This window comes from Schistocerca piceifrons, chromosome 7, assembly GCF_021461385.2.
Source record: "Schistocerca piceifrons isolate TAMUIC-IGC-003096 chromosome 7, iqSchPice1.1, whole genome shotgun sequence".
In the NCBI taxonomy this organism is placed as follows: Eukaryota; Metazoa; Arthropoda; class Insecta; order Orthoptera; family Acrididae; genus Schistocerca; species Schistocerca piceifrons.
The window spans coordinates 354,285,676-354,313,612 of NC_060144.1; the positions used below are offsets into that span (position 1 = coordinate 354,285,676).

The window sequence follows — 27,937 nt, forward strand, 5'->3', positions numbered from 1 at the left end:
CCCCGTAGTTTGTAAATAATTTATGTTATTTTCATATAGTTCAATAATTGTCACCCTGTATATAATCAATATTACAGTACTTCGAAATAATGATAGTAGTAATGGTCTTTTAAAAACAATTTAGTTTCATGACAGAAATAGAACTGAACCCTTTCGTTTTTACTCCTTAGAGAATTGTATTTTATCCCACAGTGGTAGGTTGGAAAACACTGCAGTAGGACTCGCTCGGATCATCCCATTCGGCGCCACGCCCTTCAGCCGACGCCGTCGATCGTCGCTTATCGGCACCCCACTCTGACAAATAAACAGAACGCTGCTCCGTGACACGCAGCTACGAGATAACGGTGAGCGTGCGGCCGCAGAGCCGGCAAGAAATTGAGGCGTGATGCGCTCGGCGTGTTCCGCTGTGAATCACGGGCGATGGACAGCGCTGTCGAAGGCGGCGATAAGGCGGAGGCGTCGCCTCTGGCAGTGCCTCGCCAGAGGGCGCGCGCGGCGCACGACGCTGACATGGCGGAGAACACCGTCAACACCGTCACAGGTGAGCCGCCTCACAATTATCGTCTGCAGCGGACGGCGACACTCCTGCTGATTTACCGCGTCCTCACTTTCCTGGTGTCTGAATTCCTCCCGCTATAACGTAACGAGCTGTTATACTTGTCACAGCGTACACTGTTGGCACTCTACCTCTGGATTTCTCCATTTGCCTATCTCGCTGCGTTTACTTGGTCTTCCAAATCCAATTTTTCCGTAAATCCATTTCCTAATACCGCTTCGCGTTGGTCGTGTAAACACTCCAATAGCGATACTGGTAGTGCAGGCTTAGCTGCTGGATTATAGCTCTCACGGTCCACGGTCGATTTTCGCTTCACGTAAACACTCCACCGCATTTGAGTCGTAATTGGATTTTCAAGTTTGTACATTTTTAATATTCATTCTTCGGACGAAATTATGTACCTAGTGAAGCTAAAGAATAATTTATTTATTCCCATTATTCAACATTTTACCTTCTTGAGATGGAAATACGTATATATACGGTAATTAATATATGTGCTGAATAAGCAAAATCTGTTTTGCAACAATCCTGTATCCTTCGTGGCTCGCTAATTTGCAAATTACTACATCCACCCACCCTATATTCTAGTGGCAAACGGCTGATTTGTAAAATGCTATACCCTCTCTCTCGTTTAGAAACAAAGGTTAACGTACACAATCAATGACTGATTACAAAACATTGGCTAATTCTGTGCACAAGAACGTGATTGTGTATTTCGTCAATCGCAAGTTTTCTAGCCACTCCAAGTCACCATAATCTGAAGTACAACTGTGTGTCCTGTATCCTGCGTAAATGGCTAAATTGCAGAAAGCTGTGCTCAGTCTTCTCCTGCCAAAAGGTGGTTGTACACAGTCAACAGCCAGTGATAAGACATTCGTTAGTTCTGTGCACAGGAGTACAAATGTATATTTACTCACTCGGAATTTTACTACAAATTCCAAGTTTCCCAAAACTGTAGAGTAGAATAATGTTCCAGCAGAGACCACTTCGCGCTTATTTAAAAAAACAGCGCAACCTGGGAGGGAGTAATGAAATAGTTTTGCACGCGTTTTAAGAACTCATCTTGAAAAATGGTATGCATCCTTATCCTCATCTTCCTTATGAGTTCACTGACGTCCATCGGATAACCACACTGGTAACCTCACTTAATCTCGCCGACGAAATTGAGACAGCTGATTTACAGCCGCCATTTCTGTAAAACAACAGATGCTTGAAAAACCGGTATTTGAACGGGCTTGCAAAATCGATTCAGGACATAATGTGTGAAGACGATAAAGAAAATCGCGTTTGAAATTCTGCTTCCGTTTTGAGTAAGTTGATTCGTATGCAAACATAATGCGTGTGTGTGTGTGTGTGTGTGTGTGTGTGTGTGTGGAGGGGGAGTGGGGAGGGGTCACTGAATGAACACCGGGAGGAGAGACAGAAAAACTGTTAGTACGTTGGCAACGCGAAATTTTCTCATCTTTTCACATAAATACTGTCGATATCAATAAAATTTCAGTTTTGTTAGGTTCGTATGTGTTGCGTAATAACGTAAGTGAAATGTCTATCAGATCTGCGGAATAGTTTTACTTGTAGAGCTTTTTAAAATGTAGTTGCGCTTCGTGTTCCGTTCATATCGATAAACAGAATACTGTGGCGTCACAAAAAAATCTTTGTTTTAGCTAACGAATATTAATTCAACATTTGTGCGGATTTGACAAGAGTGAGCTACCTTGCTCTTAAACAGTTAAGAAATGAACAACGAAATTCAAACGCGGCCATTTTCTGATGGTGTCTGAAACAGATGATGTGCAAAAACTGCAACCACTAATGAAAACGGCGAGAGTCGACACAGTATGATAATGAATTAGTGGTAATTAATTGGTAATTAATGCAAAATGGCTACAGTTTTTATTGAATGACAACCAGAAGGAAAAGCGAAACGGAATTTGCGACCATAGTTTGGACCGTTTTACAATGAATCCAACTTAACTTGTACTCAAGTTTGTTACTATGGATGTAACATGGGTCCAACACTTCACACGGAACGAGCTGGCGCACCGTTGAAGACATTGCACTTGCATTCAGGGGGCTGCTTACCAAGTCTCAGTCGTGCCACATAGATTTAGACTTCCCTTGGTTACCGTAAATCGCCCAAGGCAAATGCCTGTATTTTTCGTTTGAGGGAGCTGCTGCCGATTTCTCTTCCCATCCTTCTCCAGTCCGAGCTGTTTATCTGTTTCTAGTGACCTCGTCTTCTACTGAATGTTGAACCTTAATCTTCCTCCCTTTCATCACCTACACCAGGAAACAAAGCAATAGCTGGGAGTAGATCGCCATTGATCAAAAGTCTACGTCGATTTCATCTCCTGAAATGGTTATAGACGCTGTTTCCTGGAACGTAAAAGGAATTCTTCTTATTAATTGCCTTGCAAAGGAAAAATAAGCAGTAATTCTCACAGTTCGGAAGTCTTCTGGGCGAAAAACACATGTGAGAAGGTGCGAAAAGCACATGCGAGAAAAGTCGTGGTTTGGGAAAAAAAAAAAAAATCTTTCACTAAGACAAAGCACCTGCCCATGGAAGGTGTTTTTGCAATCGGTAAACAGGTATGCAAATCTTTAGCTTTTGCTGTCCTGCAGCCCTCAGTTGTGTGTAAAAATTGTCTCACCTTGGGTTCGTCTAATTGCAACTGAGCGAAACGAATTTTCCGTGCCATAAGCGTTTCGCATTTGTTATTCTAAAGGTACCATCAGGGGCCAATTAAATTGCAAGAAAAAAGGTCAGCACTTTCAATGAATGTGTTCAGTGACGCAAGGGTGCAATATGTGCATAATGAGCGGTTGGGGCGTTAGTGATTCATTAGTCACGATCATCGGCGATCATATGGCACTCAGGAAGGCCTGCCAGTGCACCCTCTGTTTTGACTCTGCAGGCAGTAACTGTGCTGAGTTTAGAGGTGTTCAGCGTATGCATCATTCATTCTAGGGTACAGCTGTGACCCATCAACGAGTACGTACTCCTGTTGAGCAGCGCCAGCCATTGGAAAGAGATTGCATTGTGGGCCTTCATGAAGCTAGATGAACGCATCAACAGATTGCTGCCCATGTTGGGCACAATGTAGCGGTAGAGTGTCATTGCTTTCAGCAGTGGTCTGTGGGACATTGCCGCATCTGTAGAACAGGTTCTGGACGTCCACATAGTACAGACGCACAAGATCGTCGCATCGTACGAGAAGTGGTGTCGACCGGACATCATTCAGGGACGAAATCTGGGAACATGTTGCACTTGTTGTGTCATCAGGGACCATTGGGAACCGTCTGTTTGTTTCTGGATTAACATCACGTGTGCTTCTGGCCGCGCTTCTACTGACACCCATGACACTGCCAAGCATAACTACTTTGGAGTCGTGAAAGAGTCGACTGGAAGGTGGTATGGCGTTCTATTGTCTTCAGTGATGCGATTAGGTTCTGCCTGTATGCGAGTGTTGGACGTGCACGGGTATGGTATAGACCTGCTGAGCTACCAGTTCCAGAGTGCACTGGCCCACGACATTCAAATCCTATCACAGGCTCTATGGTGTGGGGGGCCATCGTTTATAGCTCGCTGTCACATTTGGTGTTTCTGCAGGGTAAAGTAACAGTGCCCGTTATATTGCAAAGGCTGTTATCCCAAGCTGTTGCCATTTCTTCGATCAGAAGGTTCAAATGGCTCTGAGCACTATGAGATTTAGCATCTGAGGTCATCAGTCCCCTAGAACTTAGAACTACTTAAACCTAACTAACCGAAGGACATCACACACATCCATGCCCGAGACAGGATTCGAACCTGCGACCGTAGCAGTCGCGCGGTCCCGGACTTCGACCAGAAGGTGATGTTCTATTCCAGCAGGACAATGCACGTCTACGTGTGGCTGCAGCGACGCAACGTACTCGTCCTGGTGTACAACAGATGTCCTGCCCAGCAAGTTCACCAGTCCTAAACACTTATGGCTTGGGTCAGTCTATTGCAGGTTGCCATTCGGCGCCTTTATGGTCGTTTGCATGCAAGAATATTCGCTTACATTGCCGCCAGTTTGATGTTGTTGTTGTTTTTGATGATGATGATGATGATCATGATCATGATGATGTTTGGTTTGTGGGGCGCTCAACTGCGCGGTCATCAGCGCCCGTACGAGGTCCCTATTTTTACACAGTACAATCTTTTTCACAGTAAAATCCAGCCACTGTCACGAATCATGATGATGATGATGATGATGATGATGATGATGACAACACAAACACCCAGTCCCCGGGCAGAGAAAATATCCAACCCGGCCGGGAATCGAACCCGGGACCCCGTGATCCAGAGGCAGCAACGCTAGCCACTAGACCGCGAGCTGCATACATTGCCGCCAGTGGGGGGCAGGTGGGGGGGAGAGGGGGTACACTGTATATTGATGCCATTTTTTGGGCACCCCTTCCTGGATGTGTGTGTTTAATTTGGCATGAATGTATTATCATATATTCCTACAATTATGAAATGCCTGTCACCTCCTTATCGATAAAATGACTTTGTGCTTCAGCGTGTTGCATTTTTTCTTCCGGCAATGTATGCAGATGCTGCTCGCTTCTCTACATTTTTTTTCATTCAAGTGGTTATTGCCTTTCGAAAGATGTCAAGAGGACAATACGCGAAGCCTTCAAAATATTATCGAGGGTTCGCCCATAAAATCGAGGCTTATCTAAATGCTGTTAGTGGCACGAATAAAGCTTCCAGATACTGATAGACAATATGGGAAATAAAACTGAGGGTACAAAGCAAAAGTAGAAATGCTAAACTCCGTTTTTAAATGTTCCTTTGCAAAGGAAAATCCAGGAGTATTGCCACTACTTATTTTTCAAACCACTGCCAATTAGCATCAACCGTTTTGAGTAACAGCTGAAATAGCTTAAATTAAACGAAGTTCCAGGGCCCAATTGAATCCCTATCAGATTCTATACTGAATTTAGCTGAGTTAAGCTTAGTCTACCATAGGGTAGATTCACCTAACAAAAAGCAGTACCCGATATTTGGGACAAAGCACAGGGCACACCATCTGCAAGATGGGTAGCAGAAGTGATCCACAAAACTACCGCCCAATATCTTTGATACCGGGTTATTGTAAAATCCTAGAACATATGCTGAACTCAAACATAAACAAGTATCGCAAATAGAATGACTTGCTCCATTCAATCGACATGTGTTCCTAAAACACGGATCAAATGAAACCCATCTCGCACTTTTCTCATAGAATATCCTGAAAGCCATCAGGTAGATGTATTTCTTGATTTCCGAGAAGTGTTTGACTCAGTACCACACCTTCACTTATTATCGGAATCCCGATGGTTTGAGGTATCAAGCGAAATTTCTAAGTAGATTGAGGATTTCTTGATAGGGAGGACGTAGTATGTTATCTGAGACGGCGTCGACAGATGTGGAATTAACTTCGGCCATCCCAAGAAAAACCTACTTAAGAGTTTCAAGAACCAGCTTTAAATGATGAACCTAGGAATATACAACCTCTTGTAGGGATCGCGAGGACAAGATTAGATAAATTATAGCACATGCAGAGGCATTAAAATAGTCACTTTTCCCATTGCGCAAGTGAATGGAACGAAAAGAAGCCCTAATAACTGATACAACACCACCTCACAATGATTTTAAGAATGTAGGTCCAGTTGTAGATGATACAAGTATAGGGGTTAGAAGTAATACCCATCCAATTATTGAAAAGGCAGCTAACGAAATACACTCAAATACGACGCACCACGAAGGAGTTATCCGAACGGGACGGAAATAGGTAGATGTGGTGTACATGTACAGACAAACAAATGATTTTAATTTTAGACAAATTGGATGGTTTATTCAAGAGCTTCAAAAACTGAGCAAGGCAGCAACGCGTCGGTCCAAGTCTGGTCATGCAAGCAGTTATTCGGCTGGCATTCATCGATACAGTTGTTGTATTTCTCTTGAGGGATGTCGTCCCAAATTCTGTCCAATTAGACCGTTAGAGCGTCAAAATCCCGAGCTTGGAGGGCTCTGCCCATAATGCTCCTGACTGTCTCAATTGGAGAGAGATCTGGCGACTCTACTGGCCAAGATAGGGTTTGGCAAGCGCGAAAACAAGTACCCTGAGAGACTCTACTGCTTGTTTTCGTGCCCGCAAACCCTGCCTTGGCCAGCAAGGTCGTCGGATCTCTCCCGAGTTGAGAATGTTTGGAAAGTTATGGGCAGGACCCTCTAACCAGCTCGGGATTTTGACGATCTAAGCGCAAATGGGGCAGAATTTGGCACGATATCCCTCAGGACATCCAACAACTCTATCAATCAATGCCAAGCCGAATAACTTCGTGCATAAGAGCCAGAGGTGGACTAATGCGTCATTGACTTCCTCAGTTTGTGAAGATATTTCTCACTAATAAATCATCGAATTTGTAATCATTTGTTCGTTTGTGCATGTACATCACTTCTACCGATTCCCATCGCATTCGGGTAATTTCTTCGTGGTGCGTCGTTTTTTTTTATTTTATGTTTTTGTCCTAGAGCTTATTTGAAAACGTCGAGTGGAATATACAAAGAAACTAGATTAGCATTACATTTTAAAAAAGACTCGTTACATAAAGTTTTTTTTCACAGAACCTCACTAGTTTTAATATAGAAAGTGTTGTTTTCCGGAACCGTAGATGAATGACAGCCTTAAATGGAAAACCATACACCAGACTTAATTAAGTTCCTTAGTTAGACTACATTTGCACTATGCATGATTACTGCTGAATGGAATTTAAAAACGAAGGAATTAGTGTATGGTGCACACTTCTATTCACTAGCAAGTTAAAGAATATTTTCTGGGGAACTCATTTTAGAGACATAGTATTTCTATAATATAGACGTGTGTTATAGGAACTGTATTTGGTATTAGTTCTAGAACATCTTGCAGGGACCTCTTCAGAAAAAATTGACATTTTAACAATTCATTACAATCCTTCATCTTATAAAATACTTAAAATATTAAAATATCCAACGTTTCGGCAGTGTCACAATGACCATACTCAGGGAATAGATTACTTTGCTGGGCTGTAGGTGCTTCGGTACATTGCATTTTTATGAGTGTTATAAGGCCATAGACGTATAATTTTTTTCTACATCTACATGATCACTCTGCAATCCACAATGAAGTGCTCGAAAGAGGGTTCATCGAACCATCTTTTATCTACTTCTCTGCCGTTCCACTCTCGAGCAGCGCGCGTGAAAAACGAACACTTTTATCTTTAAATGCGAACATTTTAGGTGACTGTTATCGACATTAAATGAAACAACAAGTTTACTGTTACCAGTCACCGTTTTATTTATTTCCACGACGCGTTTCAAAGGTTTAACCTCCATCATCGGGTGGATTTATGACATTTGTGTGTGTGCCACAAGTTCCTCCAAAAAATCGTAACACAACACACACGCAAATGTCATACTAACTAATGTAAATCCACCCGATGATGGGAGGTTTAAACCTTTGAAACGCGTCGTGGAAATAAATAAAACGGTGACTGGTAACAGTAAACTTTTATCTTTCCGTGCGACCTCTGATTTCTCTTAATTTATTACGATGATCATTCCTCCCTATGTAGATGGGCGCCAATAAAATATTTTCACACTCTGAGGAGAAATTTGGTGACTGAAATTTCATGAGAAGGTTCTGCAGCAACGAAAAACGCGTTTGTTTTCACGATTTCCACCTTAATTAGTGTATCATATCCGTGGCACCTTCTCCCTTATTTCGTTACAATAAAACGAGCTGCCCTTCCTCGTGCTTTTTCGACGTCTTCCGTCAATCTTATCTGTTGCGGATCCCACAACGCACAGCATTATTATAGAAGAGGGCGGACAAACTTAGTGTAAGGAGTCTCTTTAGCACGTGTATTGCATTTTCTAAGTGTTCTGCCAATAAATCGCGGTCTTTGGTTTATTTTTCCCACAACAATATCTACGTGATCTTTCAAGTTATTGTTAAATTAATTCCTAATTATTTAGTTAAGTGTAAAGCCTTTAGATTTGCGTGATTTATCGTGTAACTGAATTTTAGCGGATTCCTTTTAGTGCTCATGTGGATAATTTCACCCTGATTTACAGTCGATTGCCCTTTTACCACAGTACAGATATCTTGTTAAATTATTTTGTAATTGCTTTTGATCATCTGATGAATTTACATTACGGTAAATAACAGCGTCATCTGCAAACGCCAGATATTACTTCTGTTTTGCTCGACGACGTTCCGTCAGTTATTAAGAAATGTGGCCTTCCTGACAGGAAATCACGAATCTAGTCACGCAACTGAGATGATACTCCAAAGGCAAGCAGTTCAATTAGAAGTCGCTTGTAAGGAACGGTGTCAAAAGCCTTCTGGAAATATAAAAATATGAAATCATTTCGACGTATCATCGATAGCACTCATTACTTCATGAGAATAAAGGGCTAATTATGTTTCACGAGAACAATGTTTTCTGAGTCGGCGTCGGCTATTTAGCAATACATCGTTTCCTTCAAGGTGATTCATAATGTTCCAGCGCAGTGTATGTTCCAAAATCTTACTGCAAATCGGCATTAGTGATACGGGTTCAGTCCGGAACCGCGCGACTGCTACGGTCGCAGGTTCGAATCCTGCCTCGGGCATGGATGTGTGTGATGTCCTTATATTAGTTAGGTTTAAGTAGTTCTAAGTTCTAGGGGACTGATGACCTCCGAAGTTAAGTCCCATCGTGCTCAGAGCCATTTGAACCATTTGATACGGGTCTGCAATTTAGCTGATTACTCCTGTTTCCTTTCTTGGGTATTGGTGTGACTTGTGCAACCTATATTTCTACGAGAGACCGGTTGTATATGATTATTAAGTACGGAGCTATTGTATCAGCATACTCTGAAAGGAACGGAACGTGACTGGTTTTCATTCTGGACCGGAAGCTTGCCTTTCTTAGGTTTAATGAGCTGCTTCGCTACACCGAGGGTATCTACTTGTAAGTTACTCATGTTGCCAGTTGTTCTTGATTCAAATTCTGGAATATTTACTTCGTCTTCTTTTGTGAAGGAATTTCGGAAAATCATATTTAGTAACTCAGCTTTATTGGCACTGTCATCAATAACATCACCGTTGTTATCGCGCGCATTGAAGGTATTGATTGCGCCTTGCTACTGGTGTACTTTACATATAACCAGAATCTCTTTGGGTTTCTCACCATACTTCGAGACAGAGTTTGGCTGGGAAAACTATTAATAACATCTAGCACTGAAGTTTGTACTAAATTTCGAGCTTCTGTAAAACTCCGACAATGTTTGGGGTTTTGTGTTCTTTTAAATTTGACAAGCTTTTTTCATTGCTTCTGCAACCATGTTCTGACCTGTTTTGTGTACCTTGGGGATCAATGCCGTCTCTTATTAATTTATTTGTTATATATATCTCAATTGCGTCGTTTCTGTTTCTTTGAATTTAAACCACATCTATTCTATGCTTACATAATCAGATTACGCACGGAGAATTTCCCTTTGGCAAGCGTCAGACGAATTTTTATTTACTTTTTTAAACAGATGTATTTTGCGTTTTTTTTGTTACACTATTCAGTCCCTCTACAATAACCTTGTTGTCACAAATCCCTGTATCCGTCGTGATGCTCCCTATGTGCTCTGGATTATTTGTTGCTATGAGTTCAAGTATGTTTTTCCTACCGTTTAGAGTTCGGTTGGGCTCTTGAACTACTTGTCCAAAACAATTTTCTGAGACCGTATTACCGGCCGGTGTGGCCGTGCGGTTCTAGGCGCTTACAGTCTTGCCTCGGGCATGGATGTTTGTGATGTCCTTAGGTTAGTTAGGTTTAATTAGTTTTAAGTTCTAGGCGACTGATGACCTCCGAAGTTAAGTCGCATAGTGCTCAGAGCCATTTGAGAACACACTCGCACGTCGTTTTATGCCTATCACCGATTTTAGACATGTTTTTTCGCCTGCATATCGGACGTACATTGAAGTCAACACCAACTTTAACTGTATGAGTGGGGTACCTATCTGAAATGACACTAAAGTTTTCTTTGAACCGTTCAGCAATTGTATCATCCGAGTCGACGGGGGTCGGTTAAAGCAACCAATTATTAATTCATTCCAGTTGTCAAATATAATCTCTACCCATAGTAACTCACAAGGACTATCTACTTCAGTTTCACAACAAGGTGAACTACGTCTGACATCAACAAACACTCTACCATCAACCGTACTTAATTTATCCCTTCTGAGCACGGTTAAGTCCTTCTTAAAACTTTTAGCTGAACTTATTTCCGGTTTTAACCAGCTTTCCGTACCTATAACGATTTGATATTCGGTGTTTTCTATTATCACTTGAAGTTCTGATTCTTTTCCAACGCAGCTACGAGAGTTTACATCCACAACATTGATTGTTCCTATATCTACCCTCTTCTTATATTCTTCCTGCGCCCTTCGGAAGTGAAGCCCTTTCTGCACTTTCCCGAGACCCAGTAACCTAATAAACCGTCCACTCCGCCCCATACAGTGTAGGCGCTTCCTGTGTATGGTGGTCTCCTGACCTATTTAGCAGAACCCGGATACCCACCACCATACGGCACAAGTCGAGGAATCTGCAACTGTCACAGTCGCAGAACGGTCTGAGCCTCTGATTCAGACCCTCTACTTGGCTCTGTACTAAAGGACCACAGTTGGATCTGTCGACGCTGCTACAGATGGAGAACTCCGCCTACATCTCGCAAGCAAGACTGGCTGTCTTTACTATTTCAGCTGGCCATCCGAAACCAGAAAGAATCTCTTCCAATCCAAAGCGACACACATCATTAATACCAACATGAGCCAGCACCTGCAGTGGACTGCACTCTGTGCTCTTCAACGTATCCGGTGGCACCCGTTTCACATCTGGAATGACTCCTCCCAGTATGCACACGCAGTACACAATGGATTTCTTCCCCTCCTTCACAGCTGTATCCCATAAGGAGCCTCATTACGCGCCTAACATTGGAGATCCCAACTATCAGTAATCCCACTCTCTGCGAATGGCCAGACCTTTCAGACAGAGAGGATTCCTCTGGAGCAGGGCGAGCCACTTCATCTGGCTCAGGGACGTCGTCAGCCACAGACAGGGCCCGAAATCTGTTCTTCAGACTAACTGGAGAGGCTCTCCGATCGGCACCTTGGAAAGTCTTTGATTGCTGGCCCATCATGGAATGACCTCTCACTTGACCATAAGAGAGGGAACCGATTGAAGGATATGCTGGACATCCTTCGGATCGCAACATACGTCCCTCTATGGTGATGCCCATTGGCAACAGCCTCAAGCTGCATCACCAAAGCCAGCACTGCTGTTCGCAGGTTCGAATCCTGCCTCGGGCAGGGATGTGTATGATGTCTTTAGGTTAGTTATGTTTAAGTAGTTCTAACTTCTATGGGACTGATGACCTCAGATGTTAACTCCCATAGTGCTCAGAGACATTTGAACCAACACTGCCTGGAGCTGTGAGCAAAGAGTCACCACCTTGCTTTGCAGCTTATATTTTATTGCCCCTAAAACGCCACTTGTCAATGTTAGGGGAAAGGAATGTACGTTTGACTGACTATTCACAGGTTGCCCAGCTTGCTGGTAATTGGCAACCCACCATCAACCAGAGAGAAGGTTATGGGTGCCATGTTCTGCTGCTTTTAATCACAATAAATCGACGCCAGTTGTGAATACACTGTTTATTTAGCTGGTCACTGCAATATCTGGTGCCGCTGCTGCACTGCAGTCACAACTGGCCAGTTGTACAGGGGTTGCTGACAACTAGAACACAAGGAGGCTTCAGCTATTCTCTCAAGTGGTGCTGCCAGGATGCTTCTGGATCACAATTGCCACTCTAATTTTGTGTGTGCGCATCGTTGGCTGTCTTACAAGTGCACAGGCTTTCAGAAACGTTGTGGGATGTTCACAGCCCGTATTGTGCTCCGCAAGTGTCTGTTGTGCTGCCCCAGTCGAAAATAACGCCCAACCCACCACATGAGTGAAATGGACCTTCCGGTTTCCCCAATGTAGGAGGCACAATACTCACATTGTAACTCATACACACCTGTTGTGTTGAGACTTTTTACCGTATCCTTAGTGGAACCTATCAAATTTTGGATCCTACAGCCACTCCATAAAAATAGTTTGCAGCCTCTTTGGCAAAGCGCCTTGCTTCCTCTATTAGTGACGCTGTCGACATAACGTACAGGGGTACACATGGAAACATCAAAAGCGCACCACATTATCATGCGTAATATAGTGAAGGGAAACTGTTGGTGTTCAAAACTGTTTCTAACCGTCTCGGAATGAATAAATACAGGTCGTCTATGGTTTGCAAGTGAATCTTATACTCCCCTTCCTGCAAAATAGTGTCAAGTACGGGAAACGATAATCGAGGTGTATAGCAATGACGCAACCTTCTCTCCAAAGTAGATGACGAAGACTCGGTAATATTGAGCTCTGGCGATTTTGGTGGCCATGGAGACGCTACAATTCACCCTCGTGCTCACAAAACCAGCCCTGGACGATGTGAGCCGTGTGAACTAGGTACCTGTTGTCTTGGAACTCAGAATCACCATTTGGGAACAAATATTGCACCATGGGATGAACTTGATCAGCCAAAATGGTCACATAATCCTTGGCAGTAATGCGACCTTGCAGAGTAACCATGGAGTCCACGGAGTACCACAGACTGCTGCCCAAATCATCACCGAACCCCACCTACGTTTCACTCTTGGCAGCAAGCACTCTTCCAGAAGTTGGAAACAGTGTGAAACAAGACTCATCCGGCCAAATGACTCTTTTCCATTGTTCCATGGCTTCGGCACCAAGTTTTTCTCTTAGGGTCATTTACATCGCTGGTGAACAGCTTTGGATTTCCGGCTCGCCCTGCAATTCCCTGCTTATGGAGCTCCCTTCGCCTTGTTTTGGCGCTGACAGGGTTCGCGAGTGCGACATTCAGCACTGCAGTGACTTTTTCAGCCTTCCTCCTCTTATTTTTTGTCACAATCCACTTCGACGACTGTCTGTCACGATCACTTAACATACACTTTCGTCCGCGTTATTACTAAGAGGATGGCGTTTTTCCGCTTTTCCCGTATACAGTATAAATCTTTGATATTGTACCTCTTGAAATACCCAACACGTCTGCTACTTTGGTTAGGGAAGCAGCCACCATGCGGGCACCAACAATTTGCCTACGTTCCAATTTTCTTAGCTCCGACATAATGCACGCACAGCTACACAGAACACTGTTCTGACCCCCAAGACGTGTAGAGAGTATTGCTCAGTTGCTATTAGTGGTCAGAAACAACAGCACTACGTACAGTCTCGACTAGCATCTGCATGTATGTTCAGGCATGCATTACGCGCGGTGTTTGCGTATCTTTGTCGATCCTGCTGAACTTTGTAGCTCTTCTTTTTCTTCTGCTGTCGTACACTTTGGTACTCTTTCAGTTCTAGTTTGATAATGTCTGCACTAATGCGGTGGGCTTGGGTGGTAAGCGTATGTAGGTCGGAACACTTCTGAGCCGGATGACGGTAGGACTCAAAGGGTAGACACTGGTTAATGTGATTGTCTTCCGGTAGACGTTGGGTCACAGTCTGGCCTCGGGAGTTAGTAGACTTTCACTTCAGGAACGGAATCGCGCCGTTACTTGACACAGTCTGCGGAAGCCCGCGTATTTACAGCAGTAGCTTGTAAGGGCAGGAAGTTTACTACCACGTACGAATGGGGGAACTATTAAGGAAGGGGAAGGAAAATTACTTAATGATTTGGCGTTTCTTAAGAGGTGCCAGGACTGCAACGTAATTATTCCTACATTCCACTGAGCGAGGTGGCGCAGTGGCTAGAACACTGGACTCGCATTCGGGAGGACGACGGTTCAATCCCGCGTCCGGCCATCCTGATTTAAGTTTTCCGTGATTTCCCTAAATCGCCACAGGCAAATGCCGGGGTGTTTCCTTTGAAAGGGCACGGCCGACTTCTTTTCCTAAACCTATGAAACCGATGACCTCGCTGTTTGGTCTCCTCCCCCAAACAACCCAAGCCAAACCCTACATTCCTCGAGATCCCGCCCCAGCTGGGTAGCAGGAAAATGAGAAGAATCTAATAACAAGCCTGCCATGCTATGCTCAGGGAAAGGATTCAAGAATCTGTAGCAGCCTCGACATCAACAAGAGACTATTATACCAGAACCAGCTGTGGATATCGTCCAAACCATCGGTGACAGATTGGTCCGTATCACACAGGCAAGCGTGAACGTAAAATTGGTCTGCACTCTCAAAAAGATGAAACTCGAGGATCTAACAAGGAAGATAGTGGTACGAGGATAGGACTAGATACAAAGCGAAACGCCGTAAGTTTGTCGTCAAAACTCTTTGCATTGATGCTTACAACGACCTCTGGAGAACAAACTATTCAGTTTGCGGAAGCAGCACTCCGACAGGCCCCGCGGGTAGACTCCGAAAAACTAAGCCAAGAAACAGTCAGAATCATTCAAAGAGTGGTACCATCCAAGAAAAAGCGCCTGTAGAAGAACTTAAGATATATGAGCACATTGTGATTCTCGAGGCTAATAAAGAAAACAGCACATTTGTCTTGGATACTACACAATTTAAATCGAAAATAATCGATTTGATGATGGATCCGGTTGCAAAGATAATAAAGGAGACGATAGACGTATTCAAAGACTCCGGAGCTGATCGTGACGCACTCAGGGACCCATTACCAAAGTTCCTGTAGCACCGAGAATTTACGGGTTATTAAATCAGTGGCACCTTCGACCTATAGCTAATGGGATCTAATCACCCAATTTGGCGAAGTATCTGGCCAGAAAACTACGTCACCTTGTGGGAAACACACAATCGTATGTGAAGGATTCGACTCACTTCGTCCGACTTATCCAGTAAACTGACATAAAGGTCAGTTTTGACATAAAGCCCCTCTCTTTATCAATGTACCAATCGAATGGACTATTAGCATTCTTTGGGAACAATTATAAGTCTTTGACTTGGTGCGGATGTTTGTCGTCAAACTGCTTGACCTCACGTGGTAAACATTATGAACGAATGGACGGTATGGCAGTGGGGTCTGTCCTCCCTCTGCTAGCAGAATACATCTTCATTGTATTAAGCTCCACGAAGTTCCTCCCACAATAGTCCTGAAATCACATTCATCTGTGCCAACTTTCGTTATACTTTCTGACCTCCTTTGATTTCTCACCTTTTCCAAAATCGAAATAAAAAAAAAGGTTTGACGCATATACATCGGCTCGTTCGACGAAAGATACGTACCTAAGGACTGGAAAGTTGCTCAGGTCACACTAATACACAAGAAAGTAAATAGAAATAATTCGCTGAATTACAGATCATATCGCTGACATCGATTTGCAATGGGGATTTTGAAACATGCTCTGTGCTGAGACATTATGAATTACTTCAAGAAAAATGAGCTATTGACGCGTAGGACAGATCCAGAAAATATCGTTCTTGTGCGACACAACTAGCTCTTTAGTCTCAAGAATTTGTGAGTGCTATCGACAGAGGATCCCACATTGATTCCATATCTCTAGATTTCTACCATGCTTTTGACACCGTCCTCACAATCGGCTTTCAATCAAACAGCGCGCTAATAAGTTATTGTCTTAGTTGTACGACTCGATTCGTAATTTCCCGTCAGAGAGGTCACAGTTCGTAGAAATTGACGGAAAGATCGAATAAAAAAATTGTTATTTGGCGTTACCGAAGTTAGTGTTATAGGACCCATGCTGTTCCTAATATATATAAACGATCTAGGAGACAATCTGAGCAGCCCTCTCCGTTTGTTTGCGGACGATGCTGCAGTTTACCGTTTAATAAAGTCATCAGAAGCCAAAAACAACTGCAAAATTATTTAGAAAAGACATTTGTATCATTCAAAAAGTGGTAACTGACCCTAAAAATAAAGTGTGACGTCATCCACTCTAACACTAAAAGGAATTCGTTAGATTTCGGTTAAGCGATGACTCACACAAAAGTAGATGCTGTCAGTGCAACTAAATATCCGGATTACGATTATGAACAACTTAAATAGGAACGATCACATATCATATGTTGTGGGGAAGGCGAACCGAAGACTGCGATTTATTGACAGAAAACTTGGAAATGCGACAAATCTACTATAGAGATTGCCTACATTAAACTTGTCCATTCTCTTCTGGAAAACTGCTGCGTAGTACAGGATACATGCCAGATATGATTGATGGAGGATAGGGTGCTCGTTGTGTATTATCGTGGAATAGGGGAGAGAGTCTCATGGGTACGTTACGCAAGCTGGGTTGGCAATCATTTATATAAAGTCGTTTCTCGTCGCGGTGAGATTTCTCATGACATTTCAGTCTCCAAATTTCTACTCCGAATGCAAAGATATTTTATTGATTCCCACCTACACAAGGAGGATGAATCATCGTAATAAAATAAGATAAATCAGAACTAGCACGGAAAGATTTAAGTGTTCGTTTTTCCCACGTGCTTTTCGAGAGTGCAACGCCAGAAAACAGTCTGAAAGTGGTCCTACGAACCCTCCATCAAGCATGTAAGTGTAACCTATACAGTAGTCATATAGACGTGCATGTATATGTGGACTCCCTGGAGGCGGCTAACTCTGCAAAGTCTGTGTCTGGACAACTTTCCTAAGGGAACACAGCGAAGGAGCTACATTAACTCATTCAAGATGGTGTATCGCTGCGTACATGTTTAAGGGAAGTATTTCAAGATGGTTTAAAGACAAAAAATTAGCAGCGTTTAGTAACTGATCCTTTCATATAAGTGAAATGACCGTAATGGAAAACTTCTAAAGAAACTGTATGTCTCTGAATCCAATCGAATGACGTGACAAAGTTCTCAGACAGTGGACTCACATTTGGAAGGAAGGGTACAGGTTGAATTCCACAAAATAAAGAACAGGCAAGAGAAGAAATTGGATTGGCTGCAGAGGTACTACGATGACTGTAGATCGCAGAGAATACAACAAGTAGACAGTTTTCAGTTTTACCCCAGAAGCGTTAATGAAAGCGAGTTCACATTCGACGACGATGAGCTTCATGTAATTAATAAAGGTAGTAAATTTATTATACAGTCTTTTAAAAAAGCACAAAGGAGCTGATTGTAGCAACCAAAATAGAGGCAGACGTAATTAAATTAGATGTAAATGAAAAAAGGGCATGTAGGAAATAAACTGGAAATTGGAAATTTGTGGTAAGTTGCTATGGGACCAAACTACTGAGCTCATCGGTTCTTAGGCTTACACACTACTTAATCTACGTCTACGTCTACGTTTATACTCCGCAAGCCACCCAACGGTGTGTGGCGGAGGGCACTTTACGTGCCACTGTCATTACCTTCCTTTCCTGTTCCAGTCGCGTGTGGTTCGCGGGAAGAACGACTGCCGGAAAGCCTCCGTGCGCGCTCGAATCTCTCTAATTTTACAATCGTGATCTCCTCGGGAGGTATAAGTAGGGGGAAGCAATATATTCGATACCTCATCCAGAAACGCATCCTCTCGAGACCTGGACAGCAAGCTACACCGCGATGTAGAGCGCCTCTCTTGCAGAGTCTGCCACTTGAGTTTGCTAAACATCTCCGTAACGCTATCACGCTTACCAAATAACCCTGTGACGCAACGCGCCGCTCTTCTTTGGATCTTCTCTATCTCCTCCGTCAACCCGATCCGGTACGGATCCCACACTGATGAGCAATACTTAAGTATAGGTCGAACGTGTGTTTTGTAAGCCACTTCCTTTGTTGATGGACTACGTTTTCTAAGGACTCTCCCAATGAATCTCAACCCCCTGGTACCCGCCTTACGAACAGTTAATTTTATATAATCATTCCCTTTCAAATCGTTCCGTACGCATACTCCCAGATATTTTACGGAAGTAACTGCTACCAGTGTTTGTTCCGCTATCATATAATCATATAATAAAGGATCCTTCTTTCTATGTATTTGCAATACATTACATTTGTCTATGTTAAGGGTCAGTTGCCACTCCCTGCACCAAGTGCCTATCCGCTGCATATCTTCCTGCATTTCGCTACAATTTTCTAATGCTGCAACTTCTCTGTATACTACAGCATCATCCGCGAAAAGCCGCATGCAACTTCCGACACTTAACCAACTTACACCAAGGACAAAACACACACACATACACACACACACACACCCATGCCCGAGAGAGGACTCGAGCCTCCAACGTGGGGAGAGCCGCGCGCACCGTGGCAAGGCGCCCAGACCGCACGGCTACCCCGCGCGGCATAGTAAACTGACTAAAGCTGTTATTGCTAACATGAATAAACACTCGAATAAGAAGTACATTAACAGTAAAGATTACAATACTGCTGCTTCTATTAACGATTAGCTCAATACAAACGAAGTTATCATTACTCGGTGTTACGAATGGTTCACACGGTTTAGAAATGGCCGGACGGAAGTTAAAAGATGACCCTCGTTCAGGACGCCCTTCGACGTCTACAGACGACGCTCATGTCAGTAACTTCAACGAAATAGTGCGTACCAGTCGAAGACAGATTGGTCGAGAGATTGCAAAAGAACGTAACATTTCAGTTGGATCATGTCATAACATCCTGTCACAGCATCTTGGAACGGATCGTGTTGCCGCGAAGTTCGTCCCATAGCTTATGAGTCAAGAGTAGAAACATCTGCGCCTCGCAATCTGTGAAGAGCTTTTGGATCGCGCAAATGAGAACGAGATGTTCCTTAAGAGAATCATAACTGGTGACGAGACGTGGGTCTACGGTTATGATGAGACCAAGGATCACGCTTCACAGTGGGTCAGGAAAGATTCTCCAAGACAAAAAAAAATCTCGTCAGGTCAGATCAAATGTCAAAGAACTGCTGATAGTTTTCTTTGACTTTGAAGGATTTGTTCATCATGAATTCGTACCACAGGGACAAACTGTTAATCGATGGTCCTATCGGGAAGTGTTGCGACGCCTGCTGGGAAATGTGAGCAGGAAATGGCCTGAAATGTTGCGAGACAATTCGTGGCTCTTGCATCACGATAAAGCACCCGCTCATTCGTCCCTGTCGGTGCGTGACTATAGCACAAAAAACGAAATCACGATGCTGCCTCATCCTCCATACTCTCCAGATCTGGTCCCTGCAGACTATTTTTTTTATTTCCAAAGTTGAAAACCCCGTTGAAAACACGAAGATTCTCAACAATAGACGAGATAAAAGAAAATTTGCAGATGGCGCTTCACACAATCCAGCAAGGGGCGTATCAAGGCTGCTTCCGTAAGTGGAAACGGCGTTGGGCGCGGTGTATCAAGTGTGGAAGAGAGTATTTCGAAGGAGGCCATGCACGACAATTAAAAGGCAAGCGTAGAATTTTTTTAACAGACCTCATACGTCAGGACAGGCGTACTCGTCATCAAGGTTCCAGTCGAGCACGCCTGCCAACACAACAGAAGATCGCCGTATTGTGCACAAAGCATCACGTCCGCACCTGCCATCTGAGAAGAAGTGATTTAGTCGCTGCAGTATTGCGTGTTACCCCATACCGTAGGTCAGAGACTAACAGCAGTCGAATTAGGGAATTACCATTCCGGTGTGTACGCTGTCACTAAAACCACAAGTTTGGAGCGGTGCCCTGATCGGGAAGTATGGACTCCCGCTGAATTGCGTCGCATTGTGTCGCTCGAGTTGCATTTCTTGACTACTTTGGATGATCATCGTCGGCGATTCTGGCGGAGAACTGGTCACAAGTTTCGTTCTTCGAATGTTTTGGAGAGACATAGCGGTGTTACTCCTGCCCTCATTGTGTATGGAGTCATCGCGTTCGATTTCACCTGATGGCTGGTAGTGGTTGAAGGAACTCCGAGGGCACAGTGGTGCGTTACGGACACCCTGCGTCCTCATGTGTTATCTCTCACGTGAAAGTCGCACGGTACCATTTTTCAACAGGACAATGCTCGTCCTCAAATGGCACATGTCTCCATGAACTGTGCGTGTGTGTTGAGGCACTCATGCGGCCAACAAGATCCTCAGATATGTGTCCGATAGAACAGGTGTGGATGCCAACTCCGTCCGAGCGCCAGTATCCAGAATGTCAAGGACCAGTCAAAACAGTTGTGAGCCAGTCTGCCTCAGTAGAGTCTACAATGACCTGGTGACATCCTTACCAACGGAATCAGTGCTTGCATAGAGAAGGCAGTGTGATGGAGAAAAATAGAGGGTAATGCAGAGAAACGAGAAAATTTCAGGTTGTTGTTGTGGTCTTCACTCCAGAGACTGGTTTGAAGCAGCTCTCCATGCTACTCTATCCTGTGCAAGCATCTTCATCTCCCAGAACCTACTGCAACCTACATCCTTCTGAATCTGCTTAGTGTATTCATCTCTTGGTCTCCCTCTACGATTTTTACCCTCCACGCTGCCCTCCAATACTAAATTCGTGATCCTTTGATGCCTCAGAATATGTCCTACCAACCGATCCCTTCTTCTAGTCAAGTTGTGCCACAAATTTCTCTTCTCCACAATTCTATTCAATACCTTCTCATTAGTTATGTGATCTACCCATCTAATCTTCATCATTCTTCTGTAGCACCACATTTCGAAAGCTACTATTCTCTTCTTGTCCAAACTATTTATCGTCCGTGTTTCACCTCCATACATTGTTACAACCATACAAATACTTTCAGAAACGATTTCCTGACACTTAAATCAATACTCGATGTTAACAAATTTCTCTTCTTCAGAAACGCTTTCCTTGCCATTGCCAGTCTACATTTTAAATCCTTTCTACTTCGACCATCATTAGTTATTTTGCTCCACAAATAACAAAACTCATCTACTACTTCTCTGCCTCGTGATGACTGGGTGTTGTGTGATGTCCTTAGGTTAGTTAGGTTTAAGTAGTTCTAAGTTCTAGGGGACTGATGACCCTAGATGTTAAGTCCCATAGTGCTCAGAGCCATTTGAACCATTTTTCATCTACTACTTTAAGTGTCTCATTTCCTAATCTGATTCTCTCAGCATCACCTGATGTAATTCGACCACATTCCATTATACTCGTTTTGCTTTTGTTGATGTTCATCTTATATCCTCCTTTCAAGACACTGTCCATTCCGTTCAACTGCTCTTCCAGGTCATTTGCTGTCTCTGACAGAATTACGATTTCATCGGCGAACCTCAAAGTTTTTATTTCTTCTCCATGGATTTTAACCCCTACTCCGAATTTTTCTTTTGTTTCCTTTACTGCTTGTTCAATATACAGACTGAATAAGATCGGGGATAGGCTACAACCCTGTCTCACTCCCTTCTCAATCACTGCTTCCCTTTCATGCCCCTTGACTGTTATAACCGACATCTGGATTCCGTAAAAATTGTAAATAGCCTTTCGTTCCCTGTATTTTACCCCTGCCACCTTCAGAATTTGAAAGAGAATATTCCAGTCAACATTGTCAAAAGCTTTCTCCAAGTCTACAAATGCTAGAAACGTAGGTTTGCCTTTCCTTAATCTATCTTCTAAGATAAGTCGTACGGTCAGTATTGCCTCACGTATTCCAACATTTCAACGGAATCCAAACTGATCTTCCCCGAGGTCGGCTTCTACCAATTTTTCCATTCGTCTGTAAAGAATTCGTGTTAGTGACTTATTAAACCGATAGTTCAGGTAATCATAAAAAATGCAGGAACGTTACAAAACTTGAGGTTTAAAATGTGTTTTACAGGGGTAGAGTTTGCATGAGGCCTCACTTTTAATAAGTTGTATCAGTCAAATGATCTCCATTTTGACACAACAGCACAGCCCAAAGTGTCACTTAGGATGTTCGCGATTTATTCTTCAATCTGTGACTGTAGCTGAGCTAGAATTTTTGGTTTAATCTGGTACACAACGCTCTGCAAGTGTCGACATAAAAAGAAGTCACAAACTGTAAGACCTGTAGATGGAGCGACGATGCGATGTTATCATTCCTTCAAAGTATGCGATTACCAAACAAGCTTTGTACTGCTCCCGTAGACTGTCTGACAGTCTGTGATGTGGCCCCACCCTTTTAAAACTAGTGTGGTGAATGCCAAGATTTCGAAGTGTATGGAGTCTCTGAAGCCACAAATGTCTCTAACACGTTCACATAATATTCATACGTCGCTGTCACAGCAATGCCCCGTTCATCCTCAAAAAAGTACGGACATGCCTATCGTACGATAACTTTGGTACTGTATAATGGATGCTGGTGATGCTGAGCTCGGTTTCTTGAACCCAGTAACGGATGTTCTGCTTATTCACATTACCACCTGAGTGAAAATTAGTCTCATTGGAGATTCAAAGATTTTTTAACCAAGTTTGTATCCTCACTGACTCTCAGGAAACTGCAGTCGCGAGATAGTCATGGGAATTCAGTTGTTGCGCAATCTAAAGTTTGTACAGATGACACTGTGAATGATGGAACTTACGATTGGTCAGTTAGCAATACAGTGACTGTCACTGTTAAATTTAGTGTAAATGGCGGCTCTATATACTGTGTAGCAAATATAAAATTTCTAGGAATGAATACTGATTTTCAGTTGAAGTGATGTAAACACACAAAGATACTTGCAAACAGAATGTCATCAGCATGTTATTATGCTTTTAAAATCCTGTCATCACTCTGTAACAGCTGGTGTCTATTAATTACATGGTTTTCATATGTACACTCAGTTCTCAGCTATCTCATTCTTTTCTGGAGAACAAATGTACAAAATATGAGCAAAATTTTCAAACTGCAGAAAATGACCACAAGAATAATAACCAAAATTAGTAGTCGAGCTCTTTGTAAAACTCTGTGCAAACCATTGGGGAATTTAACTGTGCCCTGTGATTATATTTACCGAACAGTACTGCACGTAAAAAATGTTGTTGTTGTTGTGGTCTTCAGTCCTGAGACTGGTCCGATGCAGCTCTCCATGCTACTCTATCCTGTGCAAGCTTCTTCATCTCCCAGTACCTACTGCAATCTACATCCTTCTGAATCTGCTTAGTGTATTCATCTCTTGGTCTCCCTCTACGATTTTTACCCTCCACGCTGCCCTCCAATACTAAATTGGTGATCCCTTGATGCCTCAGAACATGTCCTACCAACCGATCCCGTCTTCTGGTCAAGTTGTGCCACAAACTTCTCTTCTCCCCAATCCTGTTCAATACTTCCTCATTAGTTATGTGATCTACCCATCTAATCTTCAGCATTCTTCTGTAGCACCACATTTCGAATGCTTCTATTCTCTTCTTGTCCAAACTATTTATCGTCCATGTTTCACTTCCATACATGGCTACACTCCATACAAATACTTTCAGAAATGATTTCCTGACACTTAAATCTGTACTCGATGTTAACAAATTTCTATTCTTCAGAAAAGCTTTCCTTGCCATTGCCAGTCTACATTTTATATCCTCTCTACTTGGACCATCATCAGTTATTTTGCTCCCCAAATAGCAAAACTCCTTTACTACTTTAAGTGTCTCATTTCCTAATCTAATTTCCTCAGCATCACCCGACTTAATTCGACTACATTCCATTATCCTCGTTTTGCTTTTGTTGCTGTTCATCTTATATCCTCCTTTCAAGACACTGTCCATTCCATTCAACTGCTCTTCCAAGTCCTTTGCTGTCTCTGACAGAATTACAATGTCATCGGCGAACCTCAAAGTTTTAATTTCTTCTCCATGGATTTTTATACCCACTCCGAATTTTTCTTTTGTTTCCTTTACTGCTTGCTCAATATACAGATTGAACAACATCGGGGAGAGGCTACAACCCTGTCTTACTCCCTTCCCAACCACTGCTTCCCTTTCATGTCCCTCAACTCTTATAACTGCCATCTGGTTTCTGTACAAATTGTAAATAGCCTTTCGCTCCCTGTATTTTACCCCTGCCACCTTTAGAATTTGAGAGTATTCCAGTCAACATTGTCAAAAGCTTTCTCTAAGTCTACAAATGCTAGAAACGTAGGTTTGCCTTTCCTTAATATTTCTTCTAAGATAAGTCGTAAGGTCAGTATTGCCTCACGTGTTCCAGTGTTTCTACGGAATCCAAACTGATCTTCCCCGAGGTTGGCTTCTACTAGTTTTTCCATTCGTCTGTAAAGAATTCGTGTTAGTATTTTGCAGCTGTGACTTATTAAACTGATAGTTCGGTAATTTTCACATCTGTCAACACCTGCTTTCTTTGGGATTGGAATTATTATATTCTTCTTGAAGTCTGAGGGTATTTCGCCTGTTTCATACATCTTGCTCACCAGAAGGTAGAGTTTTGTCAGGACTGGCTCTCCCAAGGCCGTCAGTAGTTCCAATGGAATGTTGTAAAATGACACTGATAATTATTGCACAGACAGCTCTGTCCAAGACCATGACACCAGATCTAGACTGAAATTACATTTACCAAACGAGAATAAACATCAAACTCAAAATAATGCTTTTTACCAAGGAAAACACTGTACAATAAATTGCCAAAGTAGATTAAAGAGATTACTAAAACAAACTTATTTAAAAAGCAGTTAAAAGACACCTGTTAAGAAATATATTCTACACATTGAAGGCGTACTTAGATATGACAGAGTAGGGGTATGGTGAAAAAGGAAAACAGATAAATAATAATAATAATAATGAAACATCTATCATTTCGTTTCACATAACTCTTTCACAGTACATTTTTTCTGGAAAAACTCAGTACCAAAGCCAAGCAGTGTATAATGCTAATATCTTGTTCTCTTTCTGAGCTCATCATCTCACTCGGTATGGAGGGATGCGGACGCAGTTTTTCAGGCTAACAGATGGGAAGTTGCTGTACACAAACTCCTCCTGACGTGTAATGTTATGAAACACTATGTGTAATATGTGAGTAGTGTGTGCAGTGACTGGGAGTGAAAAATGAATGAACAGTGCTGCATCAGCTTTTTACATTATTAAATAACTTATTCGGACATAGTATTGCGCATTAGGAATAAATCGAAAGAAGCAGTACTGTTTTAAACATAGTATCTTACTATTTGGGGGGGGGGGGGGGGGGGTGGAGGCTCCAATCTTCCTCCAGCCATCCTGATTTAGGATTGCGTGATTTTCCTAAATTAATTCAGGCAAACGCAAGCATAGTTCCTACTATAAGGCTATGACCGACTTCTTGTCCCATCCTTGTCATACTAGTCCTGCAAGTATGTAAATGTCTGTACATGCGAATTACTTCACTTTTATTATTCTTAAATTGTAATACCGTGACATGTCCAATATCCTTGTAAAGGAGCGCTAGGAACGAATAAAACTACTACTAACGCTCCAAATTTCCTAGCTGGAATGACAAGTTTTCACACAGAACGAAGTGAACTTTTTTAGCTGGAAACTCGCACGAGCAACAAAATTTTCTGGGGCACATACAGATCATAAAGCCCCATTGGCTTTTCCATCAAACCGGAACAAGGTACTTCAAAATTTCGAATCCAAATTGCGGAACTTGATCAAAGGGTGGGAGCTGACAAAGCCACCGAAACCCTAGTCGTACAGCTGATACACTATCTCCATGTTGTAAAAACGCACATGCGTCGACAGCACGATGCTCCCAAATAACTAAATGTCCATTAATGCCAGACAGTTTGACGCCTTTGCTCCACTTCTGTTACTACTGCATGACTGGCAAGATGAACTTAAAACTTTCTCGCACCTCTGCGCCACCCTATAGTATGTGGTAGCAGAAATCAGAACGTACGGGGCATGAAGCCTGTATGCAGGAGTGAAGAAAGTGGTATATGAAGGAGGCAGAAACAAAGACGTCGAAGAAGTAAAAAAACTGATTGCTGAAACAGATTCGCCAACTAAAACTGTAATAGGCCTAGTGATAGCACGAGATCTTTCACCTGTTGCTGCAGCATGTGAAAAGCGCTGTAGCAGGTATCAGTGAGTCATTCAGCTGGAACCACATAAAATACGATAAAAACTGATTTGAAGCCGTAATAGTGCAATTCTAACAATGTAATTAATTTTGCAGATGAATATACTAAGGCAAATTGGTCTTGCGTGTCGGAACTTCCAGGGACATGGTACCTGTAAAAGAGCACACCACCCTCTGATCCATGGGCGATTTCTTCAACTGACTTAGTACGAGGGTTGAAACTTAAATAGTGGCAATTCACAACCGATACAAAAGAGTTACATGTTAGCACCTGTTACTGTCATTCAAAGTAGTCACCAGCGTTGTGTAGAACCCGTTGCCAGCGATGTGGAAGGCGTAGTATACCGTTAGCAGAGCCTGTTTTGTTGATGGTGCGAATGGAGCGGTCTACTGCCTGTCGAATCTCTGGACCAGTTCTGAAGCGAATTCCACGAAGTGGTTCCTTCACCTTCGGAATCAAATCAAGTCACAAGGACTTAAGTCCGGGTAGTATGATGGATGGTGCAGTACTTCCCAGTCCCATCGACCGAACAGAGCAGCCACAGCTTGCGCTGTATGCGCCCGCGCATTGTCGTGCAAAACGACGGGTGGGTTGCGCAGAAAGTGTCGCCGCTTCTTTCGCAAAGACCGTCAATGCACAGTATTACTGTTCATTTTTGGAGCAACACCTGCGACCAGCCTTGCGAAAGAACCGGCGACAGTAACAGGTGAAAACACGTAACTCTTTTGTATAGGTTGTGAATAAATAGTTGCCACCATTTAAGTTCCAACCCTCGTCTATATGTTTACCGTCATCTTTGTCAGGGAGCATCATATTTCCTCTGGAGATAAAATCACTTCGAATTCGAAAATTTGTGGTAAGTTCTTATGAGACCAAACTGCTGAGTTCATCGGTCCCTAGGCTTATTACACACTACTTAATCTAACTTAAACGAACATACTCTAAGGACAACACACACACCCACGCCCGAGGGAGGACTCGAACTTCCGACGGGGAGAGCCGCGCGAACTGGGCAAGGCGCCTTACCTCGCAGCTACACCGCGCGGCTTCTTCGAATTCCTCAGAACTGTAAACACATTTTCAACATTCAGGCCATTTCACCATCACACGTCCAGCATGCTTCCGTCTAGTGCTTCCAGGCAGACGGGTCATTAAGCTTCAACAGCCACATTGACAAGGCAGGACGCACCGAACGTTCCTGTAGCTTGACAATTCCTCCACTGTCTAGCGTAATACTCGAAAATAGTTATCTTCTGTTTGTAACGAACGCAAACGTGCTGAAATGTGTCGGATACATGTCTGTAAATAAGACACTGAATTACTTTTGAATACATTATGGGAGTGGCAGTGATCAATGTCTTACAAATATTTACTATTAAAAACAGTCTTGATCACGATTTATTCATCAAGGTGACCTGTTTCGATAA

General features: G+C 43.0%; 1 protein-coding gene across 1 annotated transcript in view; it reads left to right on the plus strand.

The window, feature by feature from the left end:
* The first annotated feature begins 420 nt into the window (after window positions 1-420).
* Window positions 421-27,937, plus strand: part of LOC124805267 — a 74,128-nt gene continuing 46,611 nt past the window's right edge. Inside the window, exon 1 of the mRNA XM_047265778.1 lies at window positions 421-541. Within this exon, the coding sequence (XP_047121734.1) occupies window positions 421-541 (121 nt within the window). The remainder of the gene's footprint in view (window positions 542-27,937) is intronic.